At 48.5% G+C, this 16,434-nt stretch overlaps 3 protein-coding genes across 3 annotated transcripts; 2 read left to right on the top strand and 1 right to left on the bottom strand.

Moving 5' to 3' along the window:
* Nucleotides 1-2,520: 2,520 nt before the first annotated feature.
* LOC123098557 (uncharacterized) lies at nucleotides 2,521-5,193 on the top strand (the record flags this gene model as incomplete). The annotated part of the gene is given in 5 exon segments (XM_044520591.1): nucleotides 2,521-2,695; nucleotides 3,557-3,659; nucleotides 3,755-3,878; nucleotides 4,607-4,702; nucleotides 4,781-5,193. Coding segments are annotated over 5 exon segments (621 nt in total), but the record flags the coding sequence as incomplete, so codon positions are not given.
* Nucleotides 5,194-5,306: 113 nt separating this feature from the next.
* LOC123098556 (uncharacterized) lies at nucleotides 5,307-6,771 on the bottom strand. The gene is made up of 4 exons (XM_044520590.1): nucleotides 6,372-6,771; nucleotides 6,178-6,264; nucleotides 5,938-6,087; nucleotides 5,307-5,865 (listed from the first exon to the last, which is right to left on the bottom strand). The coding sequence occupies exons 1-4, from the start codon at nucleotides 6,663-6,665 to the stop codon at nucleotides 5,557-5,559; spliced, it is 840 nt and encodes a 279-aa protein (XP_044376525.1). The 5' UTR covers nucleotides 6,666-6,771; the 3' UTR covers nucleotides 5,307-5,556.
* Nucleotides 6,772-11,260: 4,489 nt separating this feature from the next.
* Nucleotides 11,261-14,168, top strand: LOC123098558 (uncharacterized). The gene is made up of 4 exons (XM_044520592.1): nucleotides 11,261-11,565; nucleotides 11,926-11,973; nucleotides 12,278-12,395; nucleotides 13,510-14,168. The coding sequence occupies exons 1-3, from the start codon at nucleotides 11,380-11,382 to the stop codon at nucleotides 12,350-12,352; spliced, it is 309 nt and encodes a 102-aa protein (XP_044376527.1). The 5' UTR covers nucleotides 11,261-11,379; the 3' UTR covers nucleotides 12,353-12,395; nucleotides 13,510-14,168.
* Nucleotides 14,169-16,434: the final 2,266 nt, after the last annotated feature.

Genomic DNA, 16,434 nt, shown 5'->3' on the forward strand with positions numbered 1-16,434 from the left:
GGAGCGATAGTGGCTAGGGTTTCGGGGCAGGGGGGTTATGGAGTGAGGGGGCCGGCCTGGGCCTGGCCTGGCTAGCAGCTGGGTCGGTTGGCCCAGTGGGGGGGGGTTCTGTTTTATTTTATTTGTATTTTCTTTTTCTTTTATTTATTTCACTTTTCTGTTTTTGTATTTATTTTAGTTAGTAAATCCTTTTACAAAAATATAACGCCCGCTCCTAAATTAGCATTTTAACATAGGCCACTTCCTCAACAAACTTGGTGATCCAAAGAACTAGTTTAATATTTGTTTAGTATTTAAAAGCATTTAAATAATTGTTTTGCCGCTGTTTTATCTACTATAGTGCATTTAAACATTTTATTTAAATATGGGTTCTTCACTATAATTACCTATGCAATATTTGTCACAACCCGAACATTTTGGTTTTAACATTTGAAAACTTTTGTTCTTTGCCTTTAAATACTATTTGAATTTGGATCGATTTTGAACTAACGCGAATTTAACAACAGTAACCATGGTGACGTGGCATCATTAATCTGGGATTACTGTAGCCTAATTATCCGGGCGTCACAACGGTATACCTGGGGTTCAGGCGGGAACAATTGTCGCTGCCGTCGACTGGACTCAGGGATACGCTGCCGAGCACGCTTGTCGAGTGCATGCTGGAGGTTCTCCAGTCGAGTAAAGCTCATAAATACTTTGGCTCACCTTGTGTCGAATCAATAAATTTGGATAAAATACTAGCCTCGAAGATTGTCGCGATTGTCATGGTTCTAAGTGTGACGGTAGAATGGGGGGTAGGTATGAGGAGGCAAGATCCTAGCTACGATGAGGTTGTGCACGCAAGATTTATGAGTTCAGGCCCTTCCCGGAGGAAGTAACAGCCCTACGTCTCGGTGCCCGGAGGCTTGGTCGATTGGATTATGCGTGAAGTTACAGGGGGTGCGAACCCTTGTGCCTGAGGAGGGGGGGTGGCTTATATAGGGTTTGCCAGACCCCTCCGGCCCTCAGTTACACAGGGTTCAATGTACATAAAGGTAGGAACGTTACTGGTAACGCTAGCATTAAAGTTACATAAATGACCATTAAGACTACGGAGTGAACGCCCGACCGTTGTCATTCAGAGTGACTTTAGACCTTCTGTTCCCCGAGTGTATTCTGGTATGGTCGAATGGAATTGGGATATCCGACTGACCACTCAATCGAGTGGGTTGAGTTCTGTGGTGATTCCAGTCGGTAGAATCTGTTGTCCTTCGGATGTCTTTGATTGCAGGGCAGTGTCCTTGGGTAGGGTACTCAGATCAGGTCTATTGCCCTACCCTAGGTACATGTTGTCATCAGCGATCCCCTATACTTGTGGGTCATCACGCGACAACCTCTTCGATGGCGTGTCAACCCCACGGGCTCCGAGCCGGAGGTAAACGTTGGCATGACTCATGGCACTTTTGCTGCCATGGAGCAGCGTGCTCACTGTGCGAGGCAGATGGCATGACAGCCCCCGCGGAGGAGGGCGCAGAGGCAGAGTCGTACACCGCTCTGGTGTCGATACGGGTGACCGACACCCCTCGCGCCGCATCGCATCGTGGTGGAGGTGTCGAGCTCCAACCACGATGGGTCTATCATGGACGTGACATCGACTGGTGACTCCCAGGCCACTAGCTCCGACGAGTAAGAGCAGGGCATGGGAGACGGCGGTGCATCGAGTCCCATGAGCCGGTCTATGTCCCATATGGTACTCTTCCTTGCTGGAGGCCGCACCTTTACTCTGGGAAGCTCAGCGGGCCGCCGGACATGGAGACGTACGAGCGCCGGCGAAGATTTATACTAGGTTTTACATGAGAAGGATTTGGTAACAAGGTATTCAGTTGTGGAAGATGACATTTAAGATGTGACCGATCACTGTCCATGGACATACCCGGACGCATTCGCGAACGTTTGAGAATCCGGATTAGCTATATGTAACTATAGATGCTCTTAGGTGCAAAATTACGTATAGTTGAAATAGTGTACCGGGAAAGCAAATGTGGCGTGGTACACGCTTTCCACGGAAAAATGCTCCGGTTAAACACCCAGGCACACAACCCCGAATGGCAAAGCTTGCCCGCGCACGTCCAACCAAAAACTTGGTCCAACGCCAACTCGGACCGCAGGACTGCAGCCCATCGCACCGCCGGTGCCGCTCGTGAGTCGTGGCACGGCACCGGCCCGGCCGAACCAACGTGCCGGACACATCCACCGCCCACCGCGGTGCAAAAAATCTCCACAACACGAGGAGACCGTAGCTGCCGTGCCGTGTCCACGTTCCTTCCACTTTCACTTCCTCTCCCCTGTTTCACCCCTCTCCTTTCTCTGCTCCGCTAGACCGCAAAAATGGCAGCATCCCTGCCGTCGCTCCCGTCCCCGCCACCGTCGCCGGCGGCCACCACCCTGGCCAGCAACCTCCTCTCCTTCCCCGCGCCGCGGCCGCGCCTCGCCGCCACGCACCGCCGCGCGGTCGTGGCCGCGGCCTCGTCCAGGCCCCCTCCCCCTCCCCCTCCGCCGCCGTCCCCGGAGGGAGGCGACGAGGAGGTGGAGAGGGCCATGGGGATGGACGGCGGCATCCCTGGGACCTCCGGCGAGCTGCTGCGCCGCGTCTCCTCCCGCGCCTACGGCATGCGCCGCCACCTCATGGAGTCGCTCGACTCCCTCGCCTACGACGGTACGAGTCCTCCAGACCATTACCCTTGCCCTGGATCGTGTTCTTACTGGCTTGATCTGCTCAGGGTTGAGCTTTAGCGAGTTCAATTTGATCTATCTTCTATGGTTGGTGAATGGTGATCGGCAGGTTTAGGTCCCCGCGCCTAGTGTTTGATGAAATGCCTAGTCTAAACTCCCGTGTCCTGAGTGTGATCTTTGTGTGTACGGTAGAGTTGCGTGCTGCGATGAACCTTGAGATCCGCAAAAGCAACCCCTGTTTGAGGCTTGTACGCTCACAGACTATTATCTTTCGAGAGTTTAGGCCCTCGCGCCTAGTGTTTGATGAAATGCCTATTCTAAACTCCCGAGAAGTGGGGGTAGAATTGCGTGCCTCGCTGAACTTAATGTTAGCACAAGCAACTCCTGTTTGAGGCTTGTACGCGCACGCCTATCGCGTTTCGAGAGTTGCGTGCTTTGAGATTTTGAGGTGGTAGTGAGACTGTGGGAGTGAGCGACTTTGGATACTTACACATGTGTACACGTGATTATTAACTGTTGCAGTCGCGTCTGTTTCCTCATGTTTTGACTTGGATAGTGAAATTTTGTATTGCCTTTGCGTCACATGTTGAATCAACATTTCTGCTATGGTTGTGCTTATGCTGCTTTCTGCAGTGCTGCAAACCAGGGCCAGTGTGGTTAAATGGCTTCATGACTGAAGGGTTATGATGCGCTCATGCTCACAAGTCACAAGTCACAAGTCACAAATAATACCACAATTTTAAAGCCATAAAAAGTGACCTTGTTCTTATGATTATCCAAGTAATTCTTGTGATGCGGAAGTTTGAATGTTTACTAACTGTGCCATGTCGTCATGATGGTTCAGTGTTGGAGACAAACCCTTGGAGAGAACAACACCTGAAACCAGTCTATGTGCTGGCTAGAAGAGACAATCAACTATGGACAATGAAAACCCGTAGGAACCGCAGGTGAGAAATTTTCAGCTAATGAACAGGTACTTAATCATAATTGGGTGGTTAACTGATCATTATGAAATGGTGTCATCCCATAATATTTTCTGCAGCGAAGTCGAAAGGGAGCTTGGAATGCTTTTCTCAAAGGGAGGAGGTTCAGGAGTTGGGACTAAATCAAAGTACTCTGGCTCCAAGTTTAGTATGGTTGTTGAAGATCTCACAGAGGGAGTACTGGTGAGTAGTTAGTAAAAAGAGTTTTTTTTTCTACATGTCCTTGAAAATCAGCCAACTGTCCTGCTTTTTTAAACCATTTGACCTTCTAGTGCATATTTTGGGTTCATGGGGAAATGTGACTTCTAAATAAGTAAATGGGGGCAATGAATCAGGAACAGGGATTGGTCAAATGAAGCATATATATTCTGAATAAGGGTGGGTTATGCATATTGTTAGAGACTGTAAGGCTCCCTAGTGATATAGTAGTACCATAGTGATCTGTTTGAACGACCAAAAGGGCATTGCAAACTTGAGATGTCTGAAAATGGACTGTACAGCTTAATTGATTCTTTTTACATGACTAAAAGTCATCCTAGGAACAGTTTGTGCTTGCCATCAGGCAAACATACAGGGACTATAAGCGTTATGATATGACCATCTGAACAGTTCAACATCAGTCAACCTTTTCACACCCCCAAAAAAGAATGAGCAATCTGTCAATGCGGTAAGCGTAGCATACCGATATATGTTTGCATTTTAAATTACAAAATCCTGATGTGAAATGTTTGTGCACACCGCTGAAGGTGTAATCTGAATGGTGTGCTCTTCTGTTGGTACTTGTAAAATGTTTTTGTGCATGTGTTTCTACTTACTGCCACTCTCTTGACGACTAGCTTTCTGCAAAAAAAGAAAAAATCACATAACCGTTTGCTTTGTAATCTTCTGAATCATGAGCTCTTTTGTTTCAGGTGTTTGAAGACGAGGATGATGCTGTAAAATACTGTGACCTTCTACAGGGCGGTGGTCAAGGATGCGAGGGAATTGCAGAGCTAGAGGCTTCATCAGTAAGAAAAACAAGCGACACGACCTTCATAAGTACCATTGTTTGGTTGACGACTGATCATACCCATCCTTGTATGTAGGTTTTCAACATGTGCCGTCAAATGAAAGCTCTTGCTGTCCTTTTCCGGCGTGGAAGGACTCCTCCAACGCCTCAAAGCCTCGAGCGTGACTTGAGGGCGAGAAACCGGTCACTGGAAGACTAGGATCTTTGGGATGCACGGTGTAGATATGTCAATTGTATTCTTCTAGCTGGTTGAAGCACAGGCCCTATGCCTTGTATACTAAATGGTACATAGATGATTCAAGCCACAAAAAAATGATGAAACATAACTGGTACATAGATTCAGTGATAGCCAAGATGGAGTGGAAGTCAAGTCTGACAGAGTACATATTTAGCTTGAGATTAGCAATCTCTGTAAAACTGAATATCCTTGTAATTATTTACATTCTATTTACAGTGAATAAATAAGATTCTTAAGTTACTATGCCGTCAGATAGTGTGTATGATCTTAAGATTATCTCAGTCGCTGAGCAGTGTGTGGTTTGCTTCTCAGTTATAGCCAGAAAGAAATGGGGTCAAGTCTGTCTGACAGCAAACACAAAACATAGTCTGAGATCAGTAATCTCTGTATAATTGAGTATGCTTGTAAGTATAATTTACATTATTTACAGCAACTGGATCCTAAGTTATTATGATCTTCTCAGTCATGCCGTCGCACCGAGGAATAACACGACGCTTTTGCAGTCTTTTTGATCATGCGACGAGCTCCAAATTAAAGAATCTTGCATGAATCAATGCCATCATCACCACAGTTACAAAATCGAAGAAGATGATGATGAGGAAGAAAGTTCAGGTTCAGTGTTTGCGGGTCCTCCCCTCGGTGAGCTTCTCGGTGCGGTACTTCTTGAAGTCGGCGGCGAGGCCGGTGTCGAAGTCGTGCTTCATCTGCTCCGCCAGCTGCCGGAGCACGGTGTCGCCGACGCCCCGGATGATGGGCTCCGGCACCAGCGCCAGCACCGGCGGCAGGTTGAACCCCACGCTCATCTCCACGTGGCCCCTCAGGCTCCGCCGCCCCTCCGGCTGCGGGTACAGCGAGCCCCGCACCGTCAGCGCCAGGTGCGACGGCATCGCGTCCCTCTGCAGCCCCTTCAGCTTGTAGTCCGTCTGCATCCACCCATTGATTCCGCCATGAGCTCAGGCTGACGATGACGATGGAGAAAATTAAAGATGGTTTACCACTTCCATGAGGAGGAGGCTGGTGGCGTGCACGGGGACGTGGGGCGGGTACCCCTCCCCGCCGGACCTGCTCACGAAGCGGACGGCGATCACCGGGCACGCCGACAGGAACAGGAACTGGATCGGCACCAGCTGCACGCTCCACTCCTCCTGTCAAAATTCAACACCGAGCAGTCCGTCAGAGTTGCCGTGCAGTTTCAGAGACGACAACTTTGCAAGGAAATGGTAAAGATCACTCACGTCGTTGAGTTTGGTTCGCTTCCGCTTGTCGGGGAACACGGCCCCGACGATCCTCGGCCTGTTCATGAGGTACTCGTCGATGGATGCCTGAGCAAAGAAAGAGCCGAGCCTCAGCTCAGGGGAATCAGATAACCTCCCAGCTAAAAACCCAAAGCTTATTATTAGCACTGATGACACTGGCAGCGACGACTTACCCCGGGAGTTTCACCCATGGGGATGTCGGTGTTGAACCTGTAGGAGAAGGTGAAGAGGTCCCTGGGGTTGACCTTCTTCTCCTTCGCCGCCTTGCCGCCGTACGAAGGCGGGGGCTTCAGAGCGCAACTGGTGATCGCTCTCGACGGCGACCACGACGACTGGACACTCGGAGCAAAAGTATTTCGTGGTCTTGATCGGAGCGGTGTCGCCCTGACGCCGCCGCAGCCGGTGACCCTGCCCGCACCCGGACGAGCTGCAGCATGCCGGCACGCCGTTAGGCTCGGCGATGTCATCCTCTCTCTGCTCCTTATTTTTCTGATCTGATCTTATTCGGAGTCGGGAGTTCCTCTGCTTGATCGCCGGCCGTGCCAATAAGTAAACGAGCCCCACGAGGCATGAAGCAGAGTTGAGCATTCTTGCAAGTAAAGGCAACAGGGTCCGTCCGGGTAGGCCCTACCTACACGCCGGCCCGTTTCTTCCAGTTCCAGGTCTTGGCAAGAGTTTCCCAAGTTTGTTACAGCGAAGAGGTTTCAACTCTCGGCTGCTGCGCTTCAACTGGGATATTTTTTTTTTTTTCTTTCGAGAAACTGCAACTGGGATATTTGTGTCAAGTTCAGATTCAGACATCAGACATGGGTACGTCTAGTAGTAGTAACCCTGCTGTATCTACATGCAGAGGTGCAGAAATTATGTTTGCGTCTCGTGCTGTTCCGTGAAATTGACCTCTGTTTTGGAGGGAAACGGGGGTTGTTGGTTTACACGTGAAACCGAGGGGAGGGGTAAACCAAAGCTGAGGAGTCCCCTGCGTGCACGTATGCCCCGGCATGACGAGCACGCAAAAGGGACACGCACGCACGGCTGGGCAAGCATACGAAATGCGTCCTGTCCGTAGTTCCTGGTGCTTAAGACTCTAGATTTTTGTGCTGGTATTTTCTTTCCGTGGCAGAGATCAAGTTTATACTACCACACGTTACAGAAATATACAATCTCTACGGCCAACACACAACGTTGCAGGTCAACCGTCAAGTTTGCCACTCCACTAGTAGCAACAAACAGATATCTCATCTACAGTTTACATTCAACGGAACACAGATGTGCTCTTCGAGAATGCAGATTACTTCCTTTTTCTTGTCAAGATACATGTAGTGGTACATATAAAATCCACTGTTTTAAATAGCGTGCTGTCAAGAGAGGTTCCGCACTTTGGTCCTATCATAATGTTGTTTAGAAAGGTCCACCGCGAAAAGCCATAGCCCGCTAAGAGAGTTTGGTCCTATCCAAGGTTTTGGTTACCAAATGAGACATTTTTACCCAGGGGGGCTGGTAAACGTGGTTACCACGGTTACCGAGATATATCGAGAATATTTCAAACGAATTTTATAGTTGAATTTTGAATTCAAATAAGTGAATGAACGAACATTTGAACCAGAGACCTCTCAAAAAAAGAAACTAGGTTGCTACCAACACACCAGAATGACCTCTCATGGCATTGATTACATCCTATGTATTTTACTATAAATCGAGTGTTTAAAATTCAAAAAATAAAAAAATGGCATTTTTTGCTGGATATATGGATTTACCCAGGTGCACGGAAATACGTGGTAACCATGGGAAATCTCGAAATTTTGACCGGTAACCAGAACCTTGGTCCTATCACATGAAGTAAACTACCGTGACCACGACAAGACCTCTAGAAATTCTTCATATGGACTTATTCGGGCATCAGAATTATGCCAGCTTCAGTGGCAGTCATTATGGTACGATTATTGTTGATGATTTCTCTCACTATACTTGAGCATTCTTTCTCGAAGATAAGACATGGACCCAAGACATCTTCAAAAGATTCGCCATGGATCTGCATTGTGTGCTTTCGTCGGGGCGAGAGTGAAAAAGAAATGTAAGAAAGCTCAAAATGAATATGATGTGCGTATTAAGCACATCAGAAGCGACAATGCCATTGAGTTCAAAAATACTCACATTGGGAACTTTCTTGACGAAAATGGTGTTACTCATGAGTTCTCTGCCGCATACACTCCCCAGCAAAATGAAGTTGTTGAGCGAAAGAATTGAACTCTTATGGAGATGGCGAGAACAATGCTCAATGAGTATAAAACTTTCTCTGCTCCTGCTTACAAAAATCCGTTGATACGACTAATCACACATCGCACAACAACTCATCCTTCATGGTCGAGTACCCCGCCATCCTTTGTACTCTGGAAGAATGACATGACATCCGAAACTAAGCTAAATGGAATTTGACCGAACACCTGTCGGACATGGTGTCCGCCATGGAGGTCATCAATAGGGGTAGAGTGTACGTGGGTACAAACGGCTCCAGGGTGGACAACGTCCTTGACCGTCGTAAAGACGAGCAGGCGCGTCGGTGCAGGTTGCGGACGTTCGGCAATTCCTTTGTGGAGGCCGGAGAGGTAAAACTGCGGCGGCGGAGGTGGAAGGTGCAAATGCAAAGCAAAGGGGAGGAAGGGTGGAGTGAAAGGAAATGGGACCAGGAGGGGGGAATTTAGTGGGCTTCGGGTGTCGACTCCTATATGGCTGCTATCTGAATTCCCGCAAACCCTCTCCTCCACTTTGTCTTCACATGAGAAAGCACGTTCGAATCACCGAGCGAATCGATACAGACCCGTATTAGATGGCACAACACGTCCGGACAACGCAACCCGGATGGTTTTCAAGGTTGGAGTCGGAGATGCCCTTAGAGCATCTCCAGCCGTTGCCCCCCCCCCCCAGAACGCATAAAAATCGCCCCCTGGGGGCGAGCCAGCGATACAATCGGCGCTAGGGGCGGATGGGCGTCCAGCCGTCGCCCCCAGGCGCCGATATTGGCCCACTTTCGGCAAATAAAGGGCCCACATGGGCGAGAATAGGCCCATCTCCGGCGTGGTTCGTCGTGGCTCGGCGTTCAATTATCAACATAATTTTTTTTATCACATAGTTCATCACAGAAAATCAAATACTTCAACAAAATAGTGCAACAAAAAATCGTTCAATACAAATTATATAGTTCAACAAATAAAAACTCATCACACGTCGCGCCCGGCTTCAACCCTTGAGCCTCCATAGGTGATCCACCAGATCCTGCTGCAGTTGATGATGCACCTGTGGGTCTCGGATCTCCTGACGCATACTGAGGTAGGTAGTCCAGGTTGCCGGTAGCTGGTGATCAACTTCGGCTAGAGGACCCTGCCTGTAGTATGGTTCAGTATCAAACACTGGCTCTTCTTGCTCGCTCTCGATGATCATGTTGTGCAAAATGACACAGCAAGTCATGATCTCCCACATTTGATCTTTCGACCAGGTCTGAGCAGGGTACCGGACAACAGCAAATCGAGATTGGAGCCCACCAAATGCCCGCTCGACATCCTTCCGGCAAGCCTCCTGCACCTTGGCAAAGTGGGACTTCTTGCCTCCTGGCACATCGTTTGAGATAGTCTTCACAAATGTAGACCACCTCGGATAGATGCCATCAGCTAGGTAGTACCCCTTGTTGTAGTGCCGCCCATTGACCTCGAAGTTCACCGGAGGAGAATGACCTTCAACAAGCTTGGCAAAGACAGGGGAGCACTGCAGCACGTTGATGTCATTGTGAGTTCCTGGCATACCAAAGAAGGAGTGCCAAATCCAGAGGTCCTGTGTGGCCACCGCCTCAAGTACCACACTGCAACCGCCTTTGGCGCCTTTGTACATCCCCTGCCAAGCAAATGGGCAGTTCTTCCATTTCCAATGCATGCAACCGATGCTTCCAAGCATCCTAGGAAATCCTCTTGCTGCATTTTGTGCTAGGATCCGAGCAGTGTCTTCCGCATTGGGTGTTCTCAAGTATTGCGGTCCAAACACTTCCACCACTGCCCGACAGAACTTGTAGAAACACTCAATGCTGGTAGACTCGGCCATGCGCCCATAGTCGTCGAGTGAATCACCGGGAGCTCCGTATGCAAGCATCCTCATCGCTGTCGTGCACTTCTGGATCGAGGTGAATCCAAGTTTGCTGGCGCAATCCATCTTGCACTTGAAGTAGCCGTCGAACTCCCGGATGGAATTCACAATCCTGAGAAATAGCTTTCGGCTCATCCGATAACGGCGCCGAAATGTTTTATCACCGTGAAGTGGAGCATCGGCGAAGTAGTCGGAGTAGAGCATGCAGTAGCCTTCGAAGTAGTCGAAGAGTCGGAGTAGAGCATGCCGGTTCTTTGCTTTCACCCGCCCCGGCGCCGAGCCACCTCGCCGCGGCTTTTCATTGCTCGCCAGCATCTAGGCGAGGGCGGCGAGCACCATGAGATGCTCTTCTTCCTGGACGTCGGCCTCGGCTTCCTCCTCCAGCAGCGCGGCGAGCGCTTCCTCGTCATCCGAGTCCATCGCCGAGGCAGGCAAATCGCCGAACACCTTGCGCCCGGTTGGCGTGTACCCCGCCGCTAAACTGCCCCTCCGCGGCCGGAAACGCCCAGCTGCTGGTAGAGTGGCTGCCTCGGCGAATCTCTGCTATTTTTCCGGCGGGGATTGGCTATCTAGCGGTGAAGGGCGGCGGGCGGCGCCGGGATACAACTAGTGCCGGCCGAGGGCGCGGGGGGTGGGAGGCGAGTCGGGGAAGAAAAACTTGACTTTTCACCTGACCGTGTGGGCCAGCCGATCGTCCCCTAGTGCGCCGGGTTCGGCCTGCGACCGCCGGGCCCGAAAACGGGCCGAACCGGCACTTTTCGTTGTCCTGAGGGCGCGACTGAGGCATTTTTGCGCCTGCGCCGAAAAAGTGGCCTGGGGGGCCTGTTGGGGACGCGGCTGGAGATGCTCTTAGCGCCAAGTGTCTTTCTCAGTATATTGGCGTCCAAAAACAATATATAAACCCAAAATATCCCCCTCATCTGTGGTTGTTCTGAATCTGTTATTCAGGATGTTCAGGTCGTGTCAGCGCCGACGGAGGACGAGCGCAGGCCTGGGAGTGGACGGCAGGCGGAGCACCAGCGGCGGGGCGGATCTAGCGGTCGAGCAGAGGAGATGGATTGGGAGGGGAGGGCCGCCTTCACATCCGCGTGGGTGCTCCCTGTCGATCACCCCCTAGTGCGCCGGGTTCGGCCTGCGACCACCGAGGCTCGAGCTGCTGCGCTCCGAGATCTCCTGGTGCTTTGGAGCAGCCGCGGGGCAGAGACACCAAGGTCTAGACCTCCACAACCATACGCCGTGGTAAGCAGGCCCTGCGTGTAAGATACACTTTCCTCGCTTTAGGAAAACCACACTCTGTGCAACTAATAATAAGTTGGTCAGTAACGCCTGAAGCGCTACAATTCTCATCATTGTGCTGGGATGGCTGGGTTCTGTTGAATGCAGTGATCTATGTCACGATGTTCCCGTGTTATGCTTACACGAGTCTGCCTTGCCCTGCAACCATTTTGTTAGTGAACTGCAGCTGTTTTCATTTGCTGGGATTCATCAGTCTACTCTTGACAGACAGATATCGCCAGACTGCAATGCAATTTTCTGCCAGTACTTCCTCCTGGTAATTCTTGTTAATTTTTTAATTACATTTGCTTTTCCATTCTGCAGGCTGAAGCTCCTTTTGTTGACATGCAATTTCGAGATGTTCTCGTGGAGGTACAAGATGGAATGATGACGCTTTCACGCTGTTTTTTTTCCCTCTCGAATTGCTTGTTCTACGGTAGTCATGGTACCATTACTATCTTGCAGTTATGTTGCTTACTAATATTGCATATTCAGTGTCTCGTGTTTTTTGCTTGGTTATATTTACCTCTTCCAGGTTGATGGTACTTGGAAGTACTGTATTAAATTTTGAGTGGCAAACTCTTCATTTGCAATATCATCATGATTCCATAGGACATTCCGTTTCTGCCCTTGCTCCTCAAATTAAAGTAGTGTTTCTCTTACTCTCATCCTGCAGCTTCATATCTATATTGGTGAAGGCAGGGCAGAAGGCATTGGATTTAAGCTGTCTGTACCAATAAACCCCAAATGATAAGTCTTCTTTGAGGAGATTCCCTTGAGCTTTCTAATATTCTGTAAGCCCTAGTGGTTTTGTATAATGCTTGTGAATTTGTGGATTAAGCATTGATTTTACTGTTGTCCACATCATATATTCTCACTGTTGTTTTCAGTTGCCAACTTGTCTTTGCCTCATATATTGTTGCTGAATTTCTAAATATCGTTCTCTAATTCTTCTGTTAGTTTCTTAGGCTTCTTGATGTACTTGTTACATTAACTTTGTATGTTAAATCTGCATTCTGTAACCCATGAGGCGTGATGATACCTTTGTAGAAAATGTATCCTAACTTTCAGGACAGATTGGCATATAGTGCGATTGCTCCTGTTATATACCTGAGCTATTACCTAATGGCTGTTATCAATAAGTGTGCAGTTCATTTCTCTTTCTTAGCTTGCTAGCTGCTTCTAAATTATGTAATTTAGTGATATTTTCGCTCTTGTTTTGTTCTTAGTTGTCCAGTTTAATAATATATCTCTCCATATGTTATTTGACTTATCTTGCCTGTATAATCCTGTTAACATAGTTCACATCCTTATTTCTTTCCCCTCTCTTTTTCTTCTGTGCTCCCTAAGCACCTGGCAGTGTCCAAATTTTATGCGCTTAGTTCGGAACTGTAAAAGTTCCTTTCCTTGTTTCTTCTTTTCTCCGGAGGCTGCAGATTTTGTACTTCGTAGTGTAGGCTTACATTTTGCAGCTTTTGTACTTCATAATTTAGGCCATGGTTAAGAAAGGTGCGCCTACATCTAGGTGACATAGCACTTAGTTGTGCTACGCATGCCCTTAGGCAGGATAGGAGTTAGGCCAAGGCAAAATTAGGAATTTATGCCCAGCGGTTTTTTGAACCTTTGTTTTGTCATATGTTTTTGTGGAGGCAGTGAATATCTTAGCCAAGCTCTGCTCAACATCGTGTGGCATACATTAGATATTTTACCTTCTATAAATATTACCTGAGAAGATTTATTATGTCCACTGTCTGTGATTTTGTCATTCTATTGTGGAGCCTTCTTGTGTGAGCTCTGTTTTAAGAGTCCATTGCATGTCATTCTCTGTGCCACTTTAATTTCTTTTTAGTTCTATCAGCTAAGGTGATGAGAACATTAATCTGACATGACACTTTTTCTTTGTACCAGTTCTCACTCAGATAATGATAAACAAAGGAAACAGCTTGATGCAGTCAAATTTATCCAAGCTCTTTATTTAGCGCACAAATATCAATCTGTTACGAACACTACGTATGCAAGACCATATGAACAGTTGTTTCTTAAAATGCTTTGGCAAGATGCGGGTTACGCAAAAGAGCCTACATTACTCGGAGCATTGCAGGAGTTCATGAAAGAAGATAAGCTATAAGAAGTGCCTATTTTGGAAGAAAAACTTCACAACCAAATGGCACAGTTGGATCTGCAAAGTGGAGAGAAAAAGCAAAGCAATCAGCGCTGCAGCTGCTCATGATGTTAGTAAGAACATTCTCGACTTTCAGCAAGTGTTACGGCCATTCGGTTGTTTTTCCGAGAAAAAGGTACAGCCACTCGGTTGGAACATTGAGTCATCAGCTCATGTCAAGGCAGAGCATCACTAGAGTAAGAGTTCCAAATCTGAACCAAGTTTCGGCTTCAAGCCATAACATACTTTCAGGTATTGGTATCGCTGTCAATCCATCGCTACTTCTGCCTGGAACCAGTGCCCTGTTGGCACCCAGAATCAGGCCCTGGTTGCAACATGTGTTCAAACTCAATACAGTGGCAAGTGATTTGAATGGACCAAGTGAGAGCACATGTTCAAGGTTAAAGCTCTTTTCTGAATATCATCCCCTTGTGTCGATCTCTTGTGTCATTACAGTACCAAGTGATTCGAATGCTTGAACTTGGCAGCCAACCTGACAAGAACTGTAAAATGTGTGTTCATTTGTGAGACATACAGGTGAAATAGGCCTTGTAACATGCAAGTTAAAAGAAGATACTATCAGAACTGAAAAATATCAGCCATGCAAACGGGGCGCAAATGTGCTACGCATTCAAATCATTCGCTGAGAGCACGTATTATCCTGTACAGGCATCAACAAGCATAGGACGCTAAGTTGCAGATGTTAATCCTCCCCCCTCCCCCAAGCACTAGGAAACACAAGAGAGAGGCAGCGGGGCGGTCACAAAGTAGGAGCACTTCATTAGTTACCGGAGCTTGCATTGCTTTAGGGATTGAGGATCTCCCAGACAGTCCTCGTCACCAGCCTTGCGTTTGGGTGTTCCAGGACGTTGGCCGGCAGCTGTTGAATCATGTACGCCAGGGTCCGCGTCGTCGCCGGCAAACGCTGAAAATGACAGAGACACCCACCCTGTTGGCCCAAAGGAATTGTATGCATAGCATAGCCAAACGAATGTACGTATACGAGATGGTAGGTTAACACTTACTGTCATGCCTATCTGAAGTAGCTTTTGAATTGCATACTTGCTGAATTCACCGTGCACCAGCTCAGCCAGTTTGGCAGCCTCCAGGTGGATGAAGAAGTTGAGGACGCTGCACAAGAACTCGTCGCTTCCGTGCTCTGTAACATGCTGCAGCAGGTAGTTGCTGCGCAGAGGTGACAAGAGTTTTTTCACCAGTCATTACGATTTCAGTGACTTATAATTCTGTTTTACTCAAGCCATCAGTTTAGTGGGACAAACCTGTATTTTCCTTGGCATATATCTCCTATCTCATTGATGATGGACAACTCCAGGCCCTCGCATTCGTCGCCTTTGGCGTAGGTCGAGCACAAAGCTAGGCATGAGGAGCCAAATCGCCTCTTTTTGAAATATATTCAGGTGGGGAGCCTTTCCCCCCGGTGACCATTTCAAAAAAAAAAATCGCGAACGGTGCATATTCTTCTTCATGTCAGAGATGGCATGCTGTATCAAAGCCTGGACAGGAACACATAATCAGCAAAGGTACATGGGAAGAAAGTATGACAGTTGTGAAGGAACGTATCACTGGGCAGGACTGCAGGAATGCGCTTGTTTGCGTCAAGCTGTTTGGCGATTTGCAAATTTGCCGTTGTGGTTGCTGTGGAAATGTGAAGCAGCTGGGTTCTCTGAAGCTACGGCGCACAGAGTCCGGGGAAGTGCAAATACCTCTAACCATGGAGGGGGTCCAGATGTTTGCTGAACATGGTCTCCCATGTTGTTTCATTTAATTTATAGGATCGATACTAGATTATCTGGTTGTTACAGTTCCTCTGCCTAGTTTGATAGTTTCTCAATGAAACATTGAACCTATGTCCATGAATGTTATTATTTTAATCGAAATATGTATATGGCAACTGTGTGGCAGATTGCAAAAACGACCGAACACATCCAGCGCCGTCAGATTCAATCGTGTGGCCCTTTCCCCTTCGCTCGTCTTCCTCCCTGCACTGTCGCAGGTATCGTCCTTGGCGTGGATTTGTCCCGCAAGGCATGCCGGCCTGAAGAGATGCGCTCAGACGTGCTGCCACCGTGGTGGACCTTCGCCGGATCACGGCGGGACGATGGAGGAGTCATCCGCCGCGGTCCCGCGCTTCGCCGACATGCCTGTGCGCCTGCTCGCCAGGCGCCATGACCTCGACGGGATGGGGCTCGACGCCGACACGCTCTGCCTCCCGTCGCACCTCTTCGCCCTCTTCGATGGCCATGGCGGCGCCGAGGTATGCCTAGCTAGGACTAGAAACCCCCTCCCCCCCTTGGATTCATCACCAATGGCGGCCTAGCCGAGCGACCCTGCGATCTGATGATTTGTGTTCATCCGGGTTATCGCGTAGGTGTATGACTACTGCCGAGAGATGCCACAAGTTCAGCAAGTCCATCTTGACCCCATTTCCTGTTGGCTGAGACCCTCACAATCTCTCTCGCTCTCCAATTTCAGTGGACACACATGCAGTGTTTCGAACGGATGCCAGCTTCAGAGTTTCAGAGAAAGATCAGAGCAATTGAAAACAGAGGAGACAGTAGTATTTTGATTCTGGGCAACACATGCCCTTTCTTTTTTCAGTACAACGAATGCCTGAATTATGTTTCCAACGAATGCTGTATTTTGGCTAGCTA

Source organism: Triticum aestivum, chromosome 4D, assembly GCF_018294505.1.
Source record: "Triticum aestivum cultivar Chinese Spring chromosome 4D, IWGSC CS RefSeq v2.1, whole genome shotgun sequence".
Classification (NCBI taxonomy): Eukaryota; Viridiplantae; Streptophyta; class Magnoliopsida; order Poales; family Poaceae; genus Triticum; species Triticum aestivum.

Excerpts from the sequence above, each read along its gene's own strand:
- LOC123098558 (XM_044520592.1), top strand. The coding sequence starts at position 11,380 with ATGGATTGGGAGGGGAGGGCCGCCTTCACATCCGCGTGGGTGCTCCCT. Across the intron at positions 11,566-11,925 it reads CTCCACAACCATACGCCGTG|GCTGAAGCTCCTTTTGTTGA; the intron begins GTAAGCAGGCCC and ends TCCATTCTGCAG. Across the intron at positions 11,974-12,277 it reads TTCGAGATGTTCTCGTGGAG|CTTCATATCTATATTGGTGA; the intron begins GTACAAGATGGA and ends CTCATCCTGCAG.
- LOC123098556 (XM_044520590.1), bottom strand. The coding sequence starts at position 6,665 with ATGACATCGCCGAGCCTAACGGCGTGCCGGCATGCTGCAGCTCGTCCG. Across the intron at positions 6,088-6,177 it reads AGCGAACCAAACTCAACGAC|GAGGAGTGGAGCGTGCAGCT; the intron begins GTGAGTGATCTT and ends GAATTTTGACAG. Across the intron at positions 5,866-5,937 it reads GCCTCCTCCTCATGGAAGTG|ACGGACTACAAGCTGAAGGG; the intron begins GTAAACCATCTT and ends GGGTGGATGCAG.